Source organism: Mesitornis unicolor, unplaced genomic scaffold (genome assembly GCF_000695765.1).
Source record: "Mesitornis unicolor isolate BGI_N332 unplaced genomic scaffold, ASM69576v1 scaffold5063, whole genome shotgun sequence".
In the NCBI taxonomy this organism is placed as follows: Eukaryota; Metazoa; Chordata; class Aves; order Mesitornithiformes; family Mesitornithidae; genus Mesitornis; species Mesitornis unicolor.
The window spans coordinates 97,392-116,551 of record NW_010172459.1 but is presented as its reverse complement, the minus strand read 5'-3'; the positions used below and the strand labels follow the sequence as shown (position 1 = coordinate 116,551).

General features: G+C 39.0%; 1 protein-coding gene across 1 annotated transcript in view; it reads right to left on the bottom strand.

Moving 5' to 3' along the window:
- Positions 1-19,160, bottom strand: part of ANKRD44 (ankyrin repeat domain 44) — a 74,309-nt gene that overhangs the window by 19,031 nt on the left and 36,118 nt on the right. The window contains exons 11-15 of the mRNA XM_010180371.1: positions 18,500-18,617; positions 16,013-16,081; positions 15,148-15,288; positions 12,268-12,348; positions 11,219-11,330 (exon numbers count right to left, since the gene is read on the bottom strand). Coding sequence (XP_010178673.1) covers positions 11,219-11,330; positions 12,268-12,348; positions 15,148-15,288; positions 16,013-16,081; positions 18,500-18,617 — 521 coding nt within the window. The remainder of the gene's footprint in view (positions 1-11,218; positions 11,331-12,267; positions 12,349-15,147; positions 15,289-16,012; positions 16,082-18,499; positions 18,618-19,160) is intronic.

Here is a 19,160-nt window from a genome sequence, read left to right as displayed (position 1 = left end):
GTTTTTCCTCACAGGGTAAAGTTCTAAAACTGGTTCAAAAGCTTGTCATGAACATCCTTACCCTGATTAGTTTCCCTGAAATCACAGGGCCTGCTTGGGTGAGAAAGGAGCCCTCAAAAGGAAGGATTTGTGGAGTGGAGCCCTCAGTAAGTTTACATTGGAAAATATGCAGTTTCATGAATACACAGGTAATGCATGTGCAAACCATGTCTGATACAGCGTTTCGGATAATTCTGACACATAATCAGGGCTGGGAATAATTCTAACTGAGCTGTGAGTCATTCACAGTCATTTTATTATTTATCAAAGTAGAACCTGCTCCTATGACAGTCTTCCAAAATGCAACACATCTGTGAACTCTTACGAACGTTTAATAGCATGCATCACACTTTTAGATGATCCTCTCCATTTCAAGGGATCCCAAAGCATTTTAAGGCTTAACAAACAGGGCATTTCTGTCCATCTAGAAGGAAGAACTATGGATTAGCACCACTCCACAACTGCACATGAACCATGACAAGTTATCCAATTGGGGCTGCAAAGAAAATCATACACAGTATTGACAACAATATTGACAATTCGACATTTGTTGAGTAGTGCTCCTCATGAGTGCAGCCTTTTACTTGACAACTACTCAAAGAATTAGTCTCCAAATACCTTTGTGACTGGAAATTAGCATTTTACAGAAAATTAGTAATAGGTGATGGTAAAAATCTAATATTAATAATGCATAAGGTGTCACAAATCACTTATTACAAGGACACTAATCTGAATCCTATGGAAAAGCTAGAAAACTTAACAGTAATTTTGTTCATTTGTCCATTTTGTGCCTAGCAAAATACGGTAAAGAAATATGTGGCGATGCAAATATCACTCATAAGCAAGTGGGAGTGTGTATTAACAGGTAATATGGATTTTAACACATCCCTGCAAGTCCCACACCAGTTTTTCAGTAGGTTTGGAGCAGAGGTAGGAAACACATTTGGTCTTACCATGTGGAGCCACCTCCAGTTTAAAATATTGTTCTTCTCTTATATAAGATAGCTATAAGCAGGATGAAGCAGTACCCAACTCTGAATACATGAATACATTCTGGTCTTCTCTAGGGAGTAAACAAACTAAAGAAATCCCACCAAACAAACTCCACACTAAGCCTGTTCCTCTGCCTGCCTAATACTGGCCTTTACTCCAAGTTCATAAGGCCAGCACAGCAGACTAATTTAATCACTTTTAATTACATTTATCATCATGTGCTGAGACTTCAGGATTAAAATCTTAACATATAAATACTTTTCTTAACCTGTCAAAAGGCAGAGAAGTCTCCTGGAACAAGGTTTGTAACTGCCTTTTGAGTAGATTAAAAAAAAACCAACACCACAAAGAAAATTGACAAAATTAAGTCTCTAAAGGAACAAATTGTGGGACTGGAGAGCCCCTCACAAAAGGCAGCACCATGGCTTACAGTTAAAGCAGCTTAAGCTGATGCAAACTAGACTTAATGAGCTTATTTCTCATAAGGCTGCATGTCTCCATCATAAAGTCAAGCGTAAACAAGAATTTTATGGTAAACCTGGTAGCTCTCAGATCCATAGCCAGACAGTGCAAGAAGAGAAATTATAAACGAGAGCAAGAAGAAGAAGATTAAAGACACAGCATTAATATTTTTTTAGTATCCCTTGTCAAGCACTGCTTTGTAACAATTACAACCAAGTCATCTGAAGGAAAAATATCATGATCAAAGAGACAAAAAGTACCAGGTCCAAGTTACCAAGCAAATTCTCCAGTTTCACCAGTGTTTCTATGGTTCTAAGAATGCATTAATAGTAAATTATATATACTTGTTATAAGAAGACATAAAACAGTGTGTCCTTGGGGCCTCTGGCTCCATAATGTTTCCATCTTATAGTATACGTGTAAGAAGCTACCCACAGTTGCATCAGTTTCTCTCTGGTTAACACCTTTTAAAACACCTCACTTCTCCTTCCACCTCTTGGAAATTCCCAGCACAAGCCCTTAACTTCCCATAACAGCATTATTTAATACTGAATGTAATTCCTTCGTAAAGTCTTCTTCACACTCAGAAATAGGAACTTGAATGCTTTGGCAGTGAGATGCAGACAAGCAAGATAAAACATGTCAATTATTCAGTTTCATTGTTACAAATTAATAGCACTAGAAGGCTGCTATTACAACCTGTCTTCTCTCTGACAGCTCTGTATCAAGATTAATACCATTTTCAGTTCTCACAATTTTATTTTATTTGTATGGTAAGGGTATTTACAGCCATAAGAGGCTTTGCTGCTTGATTTTATCCTGTGGTTATAATAAAAGATTATATAGAAGTATATGTATGGGATTTTTTCACCCCTCCATTTTTTATTTTTAACTCAGATGTGCCAGTTAATGAGTCAGGGTATTCTTATGACTGTCCTCATAGACTGCAATATATTCCAAATTCAGCTCTGGTTAAAAAAAAAAAAAAAAAAAAAAAAAAGAATGCTTCATGGAGCATCTCAGTAATTTAAAAATACCATTAGGCAGAAAAAGAGAGAACACTTTCATCATGCATAAAAGGTTTAAGCTACACTTTTGAAAAGAAGATGTCAGAGGCAACTTCCAGCCATAGACACTGTAAGGATGGGTGCTATCTCAAATCCTAAAAGAAAGCAGAACGTGTGACTCTGTACGAGCCATCATACACCCACACCACCAGGCACAGCACTTAACTGCACTACTGGCAGTTATGTCAAAGGTTTGATCCAACTGCCACCCATGTTAAAGTGACTTTTCTTTGAGAGTTACTGTTTCAGTGAGTAAGACAACTTCTACATTCCAACACGCACACTTCCAGCACTGTTAATGAACTGCTTCAGTTTGGTGCTATTAATACTAATCACAAAATGGCAAAACATTAGATTACATGTGCATAATCTATGAATGACCTTTACTCTGAAAGATTATTAAGCAAATCACATTCAGAAATTTTCACACATGCAAAGAGCTGATCAAAAGGCAATTAAGACAAAAGAAATAGCTGAGTATTGCTCTTCTGCAATAATGACATAGCAATGTAGTTTATCACTTACAAGGTCATTCAGAAGTGGCAGTTAGTAACAATTTTTAATGTCACTTTCAGAACAGAATAAAAATGTATCAGCTAGGATGTCACTTTGAATTTCATCTTTCCTGATAAATTGCAATATATAATTGTTTCTACTAGGGGAAAACATACCAGCAACAGTTTCTTTTAAATAAAGGCTTTTCAAGAAAGTGGCAAGCACAAGATTGAAGACTCTCATCACTTATTTCAGATGAGATAGAAAAGAGTAATAGAATCAACCTTTGTACTACTTTGTACCAGGGAAGCACATTTTTTAAATCTCCAGATTATTCTTGACTGAATAATTCAAAGGTGAAGTGGTACAAGCATATGCTCAGGGGAGACAAGCTATCCTACAAACTCCCTCCCATATCTGTAAATACAAATGATCAAATTATTTTAATTTGATCGGGTTAAAATCAATACATATCCTTAACTCAGTGTCTGATATGTTTTCCTAAAACCAGGCTTCAAAAGTCAGACTAATCAGTGCTTACATCAATTTCACTCATGTGCATTGATTAGGGGTGAAGTTAAAATAACATCAGCAAGAAGTTGTTTCGCAAGGGCTTAGGCAGACTGAGTCTGCAGAAACTTTGCGGTTCCATGCAGCTCTTCCAGCACAAAGCTTAAATACCCAATACCCTACCAGACCAGTCACCACCATGCAAACAGGACACTTACCTGGCGTATAAGAGAACAATTTTCTAGTCTTTTAACATATCTAAATCTCAAAAATTCAAGCAGACCTGCAGGCCACTGGCTGTTCTCATGCGGGACAGTGTTCTTCTGTTGGAGCTCTTCCACTTCATACAGAATCGTTTCATATTAAGCCATATGAGTGCCATACTCAGTGGGTTATAAGGGAGATTCTCACCCAGTGAGTATATAAAGCAGGACAGCTCCAAACGAGAGCGAGAGATCCTACCCAGTACCAGCCAGCATAATACGCTTGGTTACTTCCCAAGATGTAGAAGTCCAATTTCTTTGTTAGTCAGGGCAGAGATTTGAAGCTGGAACTTCCACACTTGAATCATGTATATCGTGTTTCTTTCTGGCCAGAAATTCTACCTCAAAAGGTTCTGTAAAGACTCTTACCAGTGAAAGTTTTGCAAAATTTCATTCCCTTGTGTAAAAGGTATAGGAGGGGTTTTATTTAGAAGAATTCTTAACCTTACAAAATTTCCTCTTTAGCTAGGAAATTTGAGTGCTGGTGAAATACAGTGACAGTCAATCTTAAAAATGTGCATTTCAGTGGTATTTTTGCTACTCTCCTCTCATTTGTGCCTCTACTGTGAAACACACACAAGTGCTTTTTAAATTCAGACTCACTTGAAGATATGTAATTTACATTTCTTCTCTGAACCACGTTGAAATTGGCCACAAACTTCCAGAAAACAGACAAGTGTTGGTTCTATTTCACATTACCAAATGCAAAGTTACTCAAGCATCCAGAAAAGTGTCATGCCAGTCAGGTACGTGCACTTGCCTCACAGCTCCTGAGGCTGACTGAGGAAAAGCAACAGACTTTCTAGCAAAGCTTGAGCCTGTAAGCAACAGCAAGAAGGAAATCCAATGGAAACGAAAGCAGCACACATGCAGTTGCTTGAAGTACATGGCATGCTAGTTAAGAGTTGTGATTCTTCTTCCTCAGGCTTTATCAACGTGTATATACGGATTTGCAAAATACTAAGAAGTTTAAATAAAAATGAAAATGCACAACATGCAATCATTTTTCATTTACTCACTATATCCAATGGAGTTTTGCTTCCAATCTAATTAAAAATGTCAGTTAGAACAATTAAAGACATAAGTATTCAAGTATAGTGATAATCTGCAAGAGTTTCTTGGTTTTGTTTTTGTTTTGTTTTTCCTGTAGAATAAACTGCGTTGCAAGCAGCGCACGAACAGAATCACAAACCGAGACCTGATCCTGTGTGCACCCATCTCTACACTGTCCACCTACAGATGAAACACTCCTGAAGCAATGAGACTACTGCCGCTGTGAAGAGATGCCAGTTGCAGTAGTTCATAAGGGAGGAGGGGAAAGAGGAAAATATTGAGAATGTTTAAGATTAATTTACTCAATTGATGAAATACAGCCAAACAGATACAAAATACACTGTGGGAGACTGCCTAATGAAGATAGATTGCTCTGTAAGCCTACCAATACCAACAAACCAGTGATGGTTTCTTTTTGAAAGTCTGCTCATGCAGGCAAATATCTTGCCTTGTACAAATAAGCTTGATTACACCCCTAAACCTGCAGCACTCACAGTTCTTTCCATGCTGCATGGTCTAATGCAATGCCATATGCCATGATCGAATGCCCTTTTCATTGGTTTCAGTAGATTTGAGGGAGTCAGATGTTCTTCACACAGTTACATTTAAACACCACACACACATACACGTAGACAGATATTTAAGGCAATGGCAGAAGTCCGCAACCTCTTTTCAAAGTGAAGGAAAAACATCCCCTGCAGTTCTGCAATGGCCTTGTTATTCTTTGTCAGAAGACAGCAGATGCAAGTGCCTTGCTTCTCCACCTCAGTAAAATAAAAATATAAACTAAAAAAAGACAAAATCTGTCAAAGAGACAGAAAATAAACCTTAGAGACGCTAGGTAATACTCCTACAAGTCAAAGTGCCAGCAGGGAGTCAAAGAAAATGGAAAATTCCTGCACTTATGGAGTTTACAGGCAGCATCAGCTTTCTAGAAAACGTCTGTAGGATCAAAATTACCTAGTTCCCAAAATGTGAAATCTAAGCCAACATATACTGCCATATCTAGCATATATAGGCTTCTATTGATTGTTTAACCCATGGGTGCATATTGCACTAATGCTGACATCACACTTTAAGGAACTGAATCAATCTACCATTATTTGGGGGATTCTAGAACTGACAGACAAATTAGTTTTATTAGAGTAATTTTCAAGCATTAAGTTCCTAAGTTCTTTTCCTTTTTAGAGCCACTCGAGTTAATGACTTTGAGCTCCTTCCACTAATAAAGGAGCTTTCACACAGGAAAAGCTCTCACAGGTACAAAGTCATTCACCACATGAAATGCTACCTCCACTGTTTTCTGAAAAAATGCTCTCTCCTTTAACAAACAGGGTGTTGGTCAGAGATGGTCAGTTTTTTTTTCCCAGAACTATTCCCTGACTTAAGAGACTTAAGCCAGGAGGTGGCCCAGAGGCTGCTGCTGGATGAGCATCCGAGCCAGATCCCCATGTGGCAAAACGCTTTTCAACACCTACCCCAACCACACTTGTGACTAACTCGTTCACTCGTCACTAACTACCAATGTCCTGCTCTCACATGGATGAATGAACAAATTCTTGTTGATATGAGACAGATATAATTAGAAGCAGCCAGATCAAAAATTTATAGGGTCTGTGATTTCAAGGTCTCCACAGGTTAAGGAACCACGGGTCTGAAGGCATGGCTCAACTATTTTCCAGTGGTAACAGCTGGTCTAATAGAAGGTGTTTTCTTTCTTCTCAAACCCAGCTTTTCCTTTTACAGCCCAGCCAAGATGGTCAGCAAGAAATCTGCCTCTGTCCCTTCTGCCTGACACACATGGTTGTACAAATCACCTTGCTCAGGCAGGCAGGCTGAGATTTGCCTTTTCTTTTGGACATGGTTTTCAGTTAAGCCATGTTCTCCTCCCATCCTCAAATGAATTAGTCCCTGTGCTGATTTAATTTCTACTAGTCAAAGAGTGAATTTCATTTGCTGATTGAATAAAAGGAACAACAGATTAAAAGAAAAAAATAAACATCAATTCTTACAGTCAGAGAAAAGACTTCACTACAAGAGACAGGCATTTAATTCTGTTTGCCCTAACACTGCACAGAAACGTATTTTTACCAGCACAAAGTCTTTGACTGGCTCTCTAGATAGAATTTTAATGTGAAATTATTATTTAAATTTCACTCTTTTTCACACCAGCAAGGATTTTGTGGTAGGAGATCTTTTAAATGTAAAGAACCACCATATTTTTCTTTTTGTTTTTTTTTCAAAGTAATTTGGTGATGTGATCAGCTCTAAATTATCAGCTCACGATCATAGCCAATATCCCTGACTACCAAACACCAAAGAAGTCAGCCCCAACCTAAACAAACATGAAGTTATTTTTAGAAGTAGCAAAGCAGATGGGACTTTCAGTAGCTTGTGAGCACACATGCCCCCCATTCAGCCTTCATGAATGGCTCCTTACAGATGGCAAAAGAATTCAAGAATCTGCTTCCACTCTTCTCTTTTTAGCAACATTGCATCATTCACCGCAGGGCAACTACCCCCCTAAAATCCCAGAAAACCTGCAGGTCCTCCAGCAGAAAAGCTTCTGTCGCTGGGCTCTGTGCTTGAACACACAACACAAACTTTACTTGTATGGGTCAAAGGACAAGACCTTTTCACTTTTAATCCTTATTTCTCCTAACAGGTCTCCTCTCCCCTCAAAGAAATTCAGCTAAATTCCAACCAAGGTGTTCGGCTTACAGTAAACACAAAAGCCAAAAAATGAAAAAAATCTTTTTATAGATAAACCAACCTTTCCTAAACAGTACTTAAACTCAAGCTCATTGTTGCACCCACCTTGTCTTAGTTTTGATCAGAATTAAAGCTTCACATTTTATATGAACTCTTTTTCCTAATAGTTTTATGCCCATAAAGAACCATCTTGTTCTAGCGAAGATAATTCCTAGATGCTTTCATCTATGAGTTGTCAATAATAAACTGAAAATATTTACCCAAGGGATAACATAGTAAAAGAACCATTAGTTTGGCACTGAATTTTTTTTTATTTCAATAATCCTGCCTGAAAATCTCTTCTTCAGAAAGGGAAGGGTTTGGAAATATTTTAGAAGGAACACTCCATATGTCAGAGTTCCTGTGATGCAGATTAGTGGATCAAAGTTAGCACTTTTAAGGAAGACCTCCATTTCTCTCTGTTATTGTATGCATGAAGCCAAACCAAGAAAAATCTCCCTGCCTATTTACAGACAGATATATATTGGAATTAGGGCTGCTGGGCTCCCACTGTTCCTTGAGAAAGAGCAGCTAAAAATATTGTGAATCTTCTTTTCCTTTTCATTACCACTGAAGGTAAGAAAAACAACAAGAAAAAAAATATATTTCCAAGATACAGCAATAAAACCAGCCAAGTGCTCCTCAGACATAACCAGCTGTTCTTGCACACCTACCCTAGACACTAACCCACCAACTCGACTTGCAGTGCCAACTGGAATCAGCGGCTTCCTACACTGTTACTGAGAGCCCAGTGTGGCTCAGGAGAGAGAAACCAGACAAAGAGTGTTGCCAATTTTAGTTTTCAAAACTGATAAACACAAGACTTGAGGACCTGAGGCATTTGCTGACTTACTGTTCTTGCCACTATATGGAAAAGAAGAGGCCTCTAGTTAAAAGCCATGCCTAGAAGCAACTAAACCTTACCGGATGCTTCATTCAACTCTGAGTAACTAAAGCAGTCAATGTACTGTTAATAGCTACTAGAAAAAAAGATCACAGCTCATGACGAAGTCCTTGTCATAGGTCTGCCACAGAGAGCACAACAAACTGTGACCAAGCCACCAGTCAGCCTCACAAGGCAGCGAGGATCCTTTCCAGCTGTGCCAGATGAAAACTTAATGCAGCTTTTACACACAGCTTTTGAATAGCCATGAATAACCATAAGTCTGTCAAAACCAATTTGATTGCAATACAGGATAGCGCTGTTTATAGATGACACTACTTTATCAGACGAAGCACGGGAATCAACACCTGGGAGTCTCATGTTGGAATAAGTGAATAAACCTAGGCACAAGGATTATTTAGTGCACAGTGCAATTACCTTTCAGCTACTCAAGACTCTGGTCTTGGCCCTTTTGCCATCCTGAAACCAAGCAATGCAAAAAAAGTAGTGTAAAGGCAGTGCCTGTATCAATTAGTCACCGTTACGAAATATAAAGTTATTACACTCAAGCCTCAGTAGCTCATTACTCCTAAGGGACAAGTGCTCGCATGAACAAAACAGAATCACCTTCTTCTGACAGTGGGTGCAAAGATGACAAGTCCTGGTCCTAGTGTTTATGGAGCACACGTGCCGTCTGCTACATTTAGCTTTTGTATTCCAGAGAGAAATTGAGATGCCTGTGAACCCCTGAACACCAAAGGCAAAATCTCAGTCCCCACAAAACTTTCAGGTAGACACCCTGGGACACAACAGTGGTCCTTTGCATGCAATAAGCTAAAATTTGTAGCAATTTTCTTTCACCGGTACACACAGGACAGCTGTATGCCTGTAACTCTGCAAATGATGAAACCTTCGGTTTCTATACAGCAGCTATAGTCACAAATATGGTAAGACTGACATAGAAAAACATTGAATTTCTCTGTCCAAATATAGAACACTTGGTGCACAGCTGTCTCTAGCCTACAGATAGCATTTCACCCTTCAAAATTAAAAGAAAACCCAACACCTCTAATACGCACTGCATTCCCAGCTCTTCCTTTTGTCTGGCAAGCCTAAACAACACCAGGACTTGATAGCGGGTCATTGTCTGCAACTGATACGTTGCCAGAAAACGTGCACAGCAACAAGCAAAAAAAAAAGAGAGGAGACCTCACTCTGTGCCCACTCCAAGCCTCACGGCACGCAGGGACTACAATACAAAGGCTGAAAGATAATTCCCCAGTGAAGATGCTTTCATAGAGGTCCCTGCTTTGCAAGTCATGCAAGAATCTGGTGATAAGACATGGGTAAGGTTGCAAGACACATTACTGTGGCCATACAAGCATAGGCTTGTACACAGGACAGAGGAGGCTACTCTATATATACACCCTTCAAATACCAACAACATTTGCTTTTGTTCCAAAAGGGTGGCAGGGTCAGCAGAAGAGCCCTCCATCCCTCCCGGGAAGAGCCACAAGAGATCAGGAAAAGGCTCTAAACAAGGAAAAGTCAAATTTCCTGTTGCAAGCAACAAAAGAACAGTGATATTTTAAGTGTCCTAAATATGAGTGCTTGCAGGTAAGAGCTAAAAAGGCTTAACATCACATCTGAAATTCTGACTCAGGGCTGCCCTGGTGTAATTACATGTCAAGGTTTCTTAGCTGCTGTGACCCTGACATGGGCCTGCTGCAGTATTTCTCCTGTGGCAGCAGGAACTGACAGCACTGGCACGTATGGTGTGAAAGCAGCATGTGCTGTGCAGAGCTCCTTTTCAAAAAGTACTTTTACTCTTCAACAAAGAAAGAAAGAACCAAACAACACAGAACACTAAACAGCACAGTGTTCTTACTAAAGCATGAATATCTATACAATTTTCTAATTAGAGGGGTTTTTTTAAAAAGCAATTAAAGTCTATTTATATGTGACACAATAAGTTTGGATCACTCTGTATATCAAGCAGCTCAGTTAACACCCATCTTCATGACATTTATTTTTACAAGTCACAAACTTCTATAAATCCATACTATGTATCTCCCAAATCCAATTTTTGGCTAAAAATTTCTGGCTTTTTATGAGATGCAATTTCTAATCATTCAGGTCCAGAATATTAAAAAACAACAACAACAAACCATTAAAATGCATACAAGGTTGATTTTGATTACGGTAACTTTATCAATGTGGCTATTGTTTCACCAGAGGCAAAAAATGCACTACAGGTATGCAGCTGACAAAAGCTATTTACTCTCTCAGTTTGCAAGTCAGATGATGTGCCAGGTGCAGAAGGCACATACATACACTGTCATGCAACTACCCCTTACTACTGGCACATACACATACGCTGGGAATATTCTGATCACAGTTAAAAACAATTTGAGCACACATAAACCCCACTCAAAGACAACATATAAGCACCAGCTTGTTGAACAAGGACAAGATTATAAAGATTAACATATTTTTAAAATACATCTGGTTGCATATATTTGAATTTATTGCACCATATTGCAAGTTTTCACAGATTTATAAATATCCAAAGAATTCAAATAGTGACCATCAGGGGAGTAGGGGAGTTCCTAATACTAGCACATACACACACACACACATATATATATGTATATATGTATATATATATATAAAATAGACCTCCAGACTGCCTGAGTACTCACCAGTTCCAAACACTGCCGGTGCCCATATGCAGCAGCGTAATGCACAGTGCTGTACCCTTCTTTGTCTTGGATGGATGGATTAGCATCGTTCTGCAGAAGGAACTCTAGACACCTGTGGGCAATTCACTAACGTAAATGTCAGCTCACAATATTTAACAGATTCACTGCAACTAGGAGTGGCACTGAAAACTAGCTGTTAATTCTGTTTTTCTAGCAGCACCTCAAATAACCCTTTTCACCAATGGCTCCCCACACTCACCATTTTTGGTGGCTGCTTTTGTGGATACTCTAGATTACAAAATTATTTTCTATTACAAAACCTGAAAGAAAACTACACAACTCTGTACCATGATGTAAACAGCCTAGAACTGCTACTACTCATGTAAAACTCGTATCAAACTGCTGGCCTCAAAGCATGCACTATGATAAGCTGAAAAATAAAGACTTAACTGAGTTAATTTCCTGGCATGTATGTACATAAAGATATTCTCTTCTTTGTTGGCTTTTTGTTTTTTTAAATCATGTGTCTTTCAAAGGATCCCTTATGCTCTTTATAGCTCCTGCCACTTTTTCTTATACCAGCAAGAAACCATCATTTTGTTAACAATACTTTTTTCCATAGCTTGTAATTTGTAGTGAATGTAAGGCCGTCACATGAAACAGGATTAAAAAAAAAAACATCATTAAGCAGCTAGATGAAAACGTCAACCCAAGTAAATACATTGAGGAAGCCATTGGCTACTTCTTTTTGCAACATACATACTCAGTGAAAAGCATTAAAATAAGACAGCACATGATACTAAAGAATTATTACATTACTGAAGCAGTACATTTTCAATTAAGAAACAACAAGGATAGAAACATAAATATTAGGGACTATGTGCACAGAGAAGAGCATATAGCTTTTTTCTTTAGGTTAGCCCTCATTAAAGCCAAGCATTGTGTTTAGCAGAGCAATGAATGAGCAAAAGCAGAGTGTAAAACTGCAGCCCAAAGCAGTGGCATTCTCCAGAAATGAGGTCTAACTGCTTCATTGACACCAAACTTACAATGCAGCTTCTTTTTCCTTCATCTCACTGGCTCTTTCAAGTTCTTCAGCATTTTCATGGGAGTTACCTAAAATATTCTTTCTTCTTAGCATAAAGGACAGAAAAATGCAACTTATTTTCAAAATATCATACCAGAGATTTTGACTGTCTGCCACCCATCCCCAATCTCCTCTTCAAGGAGTTGACCTCCTCCAGCCAACAGTAAGAATTACACAAGTTAAATGAGCGTACTGCATGGGTCTGCAGCTACTAAGTTCTACAAGCAATGGAGACAACCATATGGCAGGTTATCATCCTGCAAGTCAGCACCAGAAAGAAAACCTGGAAACAGTTTGATCATCACTTTCTAGAATCTTTTCATTCCTCCCACAGCAATGTTGTGCATTTTGTTTCCGTTGCACAGAGGAACTCAAGATTAACACAGGTTTCTTCTTCCTACAGGAACCTGCCAGTTCTTCTCTGGCATTTAAGATTCAGAGCACTGTGAAACTTTAATCACTGACACTAAACCAGTCTATCTTGAATGTGCATAAGCTGTGTTGTTAACTCTCCTCGCTTTCTGTGAAATATCTTGGCAACACTGTGTGGATCTCCTGTTCAGGTTCTTTAGATTCTTCAAAGAGTTCAGCATGTCTTCATATTCCTGCACACTCGGATCATTTTTGGCACCTCTGCTTCCCAGCTGGATAGATGGCAGACAGAAGACTACGATTTGTGATCTTACAATCATGAGCCTGTGATTATCATCTTTCTTGGCCATGAAGGCTAACACAGAGTAAGTTTACAAACAGCCATCATCATGGATTAGTAGCCTGAAAGGTTTGCTAATTTCAAACCCAGTGTAACACGCAAATTCCAGACTGGATTCTGCAAAATGCAGAACAGTATTTTCTTTCCTTAATATGCAAATTCCCATTTGCAATATCAAGATTTGACATTCTTCTCGTGGGTGCTAGCAATAATGGGTTGTTCTACAAACCCAGGGTCTGTCTGATGCCTACTGACTCAGAGACAACTTAATTATTAATAAAATAACTCCTCTAAATATTAACATTGTAAGTTCAAAGACAGCACTTGTGCTATGCCAAAGTCCTATCTGCATCTGCTTTCAGTTAACTACAAATCAGTGAGATAACAAAACAAGATTCCTTGAACAGAATAAGCGATGATGTGGAGAAACAGTACCTACTCAGAAACTGCAATCATGTATGTAATGAAAATGCTGTTGTGATTTTCATTGCAGGAAAGGATAACAACAGTTACTTAAATAGCTGAAACAGTAGAGCAGTCTTGCTGCATCAAGACTTCTCCCTGCTCATTAAGTGCCCACATCCAAAGTTAAATAATCATCAGTATTCTTTGGACTGAGATTGCCTGACCTTGGGAGTTTTTTGCCATTCAACAGGGAAAAAAATATGCTGACCTACAAAATCATGGACTGCAAATAGCATTTCATCTATGTAATATGGCTTCTTTGAGAACACCTCAAACTGGAAAATTTAATGAGAAGACAGCATTGCCACATCAGAATCAATTTAGGTTTGGACTGTGAGGGCAAATAAAGTCCACATATTTCTACCAATGTTCAGGATGTGACTAAAATAAGCTGCTTTTTTTTTTATATTAGTGATGTAAGTAGCTACATCCTTAAGTTAGCCAAGACCTTGTTTACATGCAGGAGCCTCACCTACACAGAGACAAAAGCTGAAAAACACACATCAAATCACCATTCTCAACACTCAAGTGACACCTCACCCTGACAAGACAGAATTAGAAACAGCCAGTAGTGAAAGTCTTCCTTCAAGCTTGCTTTGCCTGTAACACCAAGCACAGACCTCTGCAGACTCTGCTGCCTTCTTCCCAGAACTGTTCAGGTTTGAGGGTGACAGGGAAGACACTTTTTATATCAGTATTATCACAGCAAATTATGAAGAAGCTACCAAGGCTGTAGTACGGCATCCAAACCTCTACCATAAAGTTAAGCCAAAGTTTTCCTGCAGTGGTTCTGAGGTGGTATTCTGTGAGGAATAAGGCAGATGTATTTTTACCATACCTCACTATACAAGCAACCACAAAAATTGTTCCTTAGTGTCTAAAGGAATGAGACAGAGAAACATGGAATGATCTAAAATAAATATAGGTTGTTAACAGTTTTAAGGGAGATTTAACAGCATAATTGAGCCTGTTTTATACAGTATGTTATAAGGAAGAGATTGCAAAATATGCAACTATCTGGGAATTAGAAATTGCAGTCACTAACCACAGGATTTCTAAGTTTTGCAGCTGTTTTCCTCCTTTCTCACAAGAACAGCAGAATGTTCTGCCAAAGAATATTCCCCAGGCCTCTATCTTTTTGAAGCCTCTAAAAAGCAACCTGTTTGGACAGGGTGTGCATTTTTATAAGTTCTGACAGTGGAGAGAGACTGATGGGTAGATCCATCCCATCTTTTCCAGAAAGTCTGTCAGAATGGCCAGACGTTTGTCTGTCACAACAGTCCATCTGGAAAAACCTCTCCTGCCGTCTCTCGCTCCATCCCTTCTGATGGACATGCAACATCCAGATGTAGAAAATTCTCTCTGTTTACTCTGGTGAGGAAACCACACAAAGGAAAACAGAAGACAAAATGTGAAAATAGTTCAGTAGGACAGGGTGGCTGTGTGTTACATCAAAGGTAAACCATAGAGCTTAAATGTTACATCATCTGGGAATTTGGCTTATAGTCAAAGCAACTCAGTGTGGAGTTATGCATACATCTGAGAGAAATTCCTTTGATAGCAGGATCATTGTTTTGGCTCAAATGACATAGCACCATGAAGAAAATAGGATTACACTGATTTAGCAAAACACTTCAAACAAGGAGAATGAAGAGGCTTTCTTACTTTCGATCCATATCAGAAGCAGCAGCATAGTGCAAAGGGGTGCGTCCCCAGTCATCTGTTTCATTAATATTGGCTCCCGTTGTCACCAGTGCCTCAATACAGTGGAAATGACAATTTGCAGCTGCATAGTGCAAAGGTGTCCTGGAACATAAGTGACAATTTGTTACCTCATATTCCAATATGCACTACTGAGGACAGTGATAAATCTTAATTCCTACAGATTTCCAGCAGTCAGTGTCAGTGCCTTACATTCCTGTGATGAAATGCAAAGTTATGCAAAACAAAATACTGTGTTAATTAGGAAGTTTTGGTGCTCCTGCAAAGCCTAACAGGACACAGATCCTCAATCTGTGTCTTACAAATAACCTATTCCCAGTGACAGCCTCAACTGTTGCACTGCACACACGCTCCTTTCTCCCAGTTGGGAGGCACTGTGTCCCTCACAGCATCTTATTTAGCTGGCATAGCAACACTCATAGCAACGCTTCATATGGGGGAAAAAAACCTCTAGGAAGCACGTCAAATAGCAGTCATCCTTCCATCGTAACCCAGGTGTTGTCTTGCGCACACAAGCACGAGAATTTAAGCAATAAGAGAAGCAATAATGAAAAAAAAAACCACCTGTGATATTTTTAAACCAGAAAACTCTAGAGGGTTGGATGACTTTTAGGTTTTTAATGAAGTCTGCACCTGTCTGCCTGGCATATAACTGCAGCAGCAAGAGTTCTGCAGGGAAGACCAAACTCCTACTTTATTTTACTGTCCTTTTTCATAGAACATGTGATTTCCAGACTGAGGTAGTGTTTCTCCCTGCCTGCTAGATTCTTTTTTTTTCTTTTTCAAATCAGCTTCATAATTTACCTACCTCCCACATTTGTCCTTCTTATTAAAATCTGCTCCACTGCTTTGCAAGAGTTTTATACATTCAACATTACTGGAAAGAGAAGTAAAGAAAACAAAACATGAACAAATCAGAAATTTACATCTGTGTTGCCCTCTGCCCCCCAAAAGGAACAAGTCATTATAAATTCTGTATGATTTGCTGTGCAAAAGCAGGGTACAGCCAACCACAACATGAAATTCCATCAAACAGAAAATGAAACTTTAAAAAACTATTTCATATTTTTCTAGAAAATCTCAAACTTCTCCTCTGCAGAAGAAAATAATATTTCCAAAGAAAAATCAGTAAATGTGATCTGAATTCAGTGTGTTTGGAGATTTTCAATGGGAACTGTATTCTAATACTTCCCACACTGAACTGGTATTTTATAAGAGAACTTTAAAAGAAAGTTGTTGCTAGCTTATAAAATACCAGTCTAATAATGAAGAGGTGACATTTAACGAAATCCACCCCCGTTCAGCAAAGCATTCAACAGTAAGCACTTTGCTCAAATCCTGTTTACTTAGTGAGATTTAATCACAAGAGCCACTTTTAGGTTTATTCTCATGCGATTTGTTGACTATTGATAGTTTTAAGCACATCTCTAAGTGCTTTGCTGAATAACTGGCACAGCTATTTAAAGTGACTGTCATATCAATATTGCATTCATTAAGCAGATGAGCTGGACTCCATTGTTCTGTATCTCTTGAAAGAATTCACCACATCATAGCTGCTTCTTCATCTTGTTTAAAGCCAGGTGATTTTTAATAGAAAATAAAACTGAAATAAAGCTGAATTCTCACATTGTATGTAATTCAAGAAAATAACTGTACAACTCCAACCCAGAAAATTATATAAAGAAGCACAGCACTTTCCAAGGCTCCTTGTCATTCCTAGGGGCAATAAATCATTAGTGTTCACAATCAGATGAGCAGACCTTTGAAGTATGTTCTTTTCCTAGTACCCATGCAACTCACTTTAATGTAATGGGAGTAACAGGTATGTGTCAGGAAAATAATGAATGCCTTTTATATGGCTCCAGCTCCAGAAAAAGGAAAAAAAAAAAGACTGGATGCAATACTCTAAACTGCTATTGCATAAAATAGCTACAGAACACTCATCACAACACACTAAAAAAACCCCCACTTGTTTAGTGACGACAACGGTAGTAAACCACTGGAAAATGATGGTTTATTTTCATTAGCCACTTTTGCTTCTTACGAAGCCTCACTTTCTCTTTAGGACTTTCAGGTTGTTTTTATTATTCTTTTGGGGTGCAGCCTCATTGGAAAGGTAGTATCTGAACTATACTATAGTAATCTCCATCCCAGTAATGGTCATACCTCCTCTATTAATGCGAGAAAAGTATCAAGAAGAGTAATACCGTAATAATAAAAAAAACCATTTTGATCAATTTTATTAGTTTTTTGTAATAACAAAAATCTTTGTTATATACATTTTGGGCCACTGAGAAGAAAAAACAACTTCCAGAAAGACTGCCAAGCATTTGCTTGCTATAACCACAGAGAAACCAAGCTGAGTTCTAGCCAAGGCTCCATTTCAGCTGTTTTCTGAGCCATGAAATACAACAGAAGAGTCAAAACTTAATGCTTGCCAAATGTTTTGTCCTTTTGCTAGGTGAACTTCACAGCACTCCACTGACAATTATGTGGAAATATTTAAACTAAATGGATGCTACGCTTACAACTTAAATTGACATATTTCAGTTTTCATCTGTTTCCATTTCTGGCCTCCCAGCACTTATCCAGTATGCATCACTTGAGAGAACAACAGTCTTTTGACTTTCTAATTTGCAGACTGGGGGTTGTTTGTTTGTGTGTTGTTTTTTTGTTGTTTCTTTGGTTTGTTGGTTTTTCTTTTAGAAACTTTTAAACTTGCACCTGAAAAATGGCAAAGAGGGAGATGAGCTGCATTTGGACTCCAGGGTTGCAATCTGATGGGCATGGTTGCATAACTGCGTTTTCAGACAAGGACACCATCCCAAAGTGGAGGCCAGGAACAAATCCCTTGCCAGCAGCATCCCAAGACCTACAGCTCCTCCTCCTCACTCTCTTTGCCCTAGGAACTGATGATTTCCTGCTGACTGCTGGCCCTCAGTGATCACCAGGCAGTCCTGGGTGAGTACGCAGTACCCCCCCACCCAAAGCTGAATCAGTTTTCACAGGGGTATGGAAAGAACAAGTTTTACTCTATGCTTGAAATCCATGCTTCAAATTACAACCCATCTCTCTGCAGTAGAGAGAATAAGACCATCTCCTTTACTTTGCAAGCAACTCCTACGTGAGGACAGTGGCAAGGCAGCCTCAGGTGACCCAAATTTGACATAAGACCGCTTTGCTTCCCATGCACCACAATAAATTCCTCTGTGGATGGCACAGTCAAGTTGGCTGGCACCAAATCTGCAACGAAGCCACAAAATAACTTACAGCAGCTATAGTCTCAGCTACTCACCCTCCTGCAGCGGCAGCGTGGAGGCACGTTCTTCCAAAACTATCAGGGGTGTCTATTTCAAAGCCTGCAGACAGCACGTGCTCATTACTAAACAAGGACACTATGCTATACTTTTGTCCTAGTTAAACCACAAGAAACATTGCAGAGACAGAAAAATCAGTTAGTTGTTAAAAAACAGAACACAAGCAACTACAGTCAGAAAGAGGTTGTCACAGGAACGGCGAGCGGCTGCTCCAGTTTGGCAGCTCTATAAAAAGAGCTGCAAAGGCGATGAGCATCTATTTCCGCATCCAGCTCTGCGCCACATCCTTATTTAAAACCTTGTGACAGGCATTTATGAGGCAGATACTTATCAAGAGGACTGCAACAGCAGGACACGAAGACACAAAACATGGAGAAATGAGGAAAAAACAGAGAGTCGGCCTGAACATGAAATGGGGCCATTTTTATTTTATGTGGTTTTCAGGTTAGAAAGAGGCTTCCAGGAGCATGCAGGGATATTCATCAAGATGCACAAGGCCAAAGATGGCAGCCTGGCAGTATTAACTCCGGTCATCCAGAGCTTTTTCCCTTCCTTCGTGATCTGGTGGTCAAGGCCACAGCACACCAAGGTTTAATGTAATGGGGTATGCAATTGCCATTTTTCATACTTCCTTTTAAT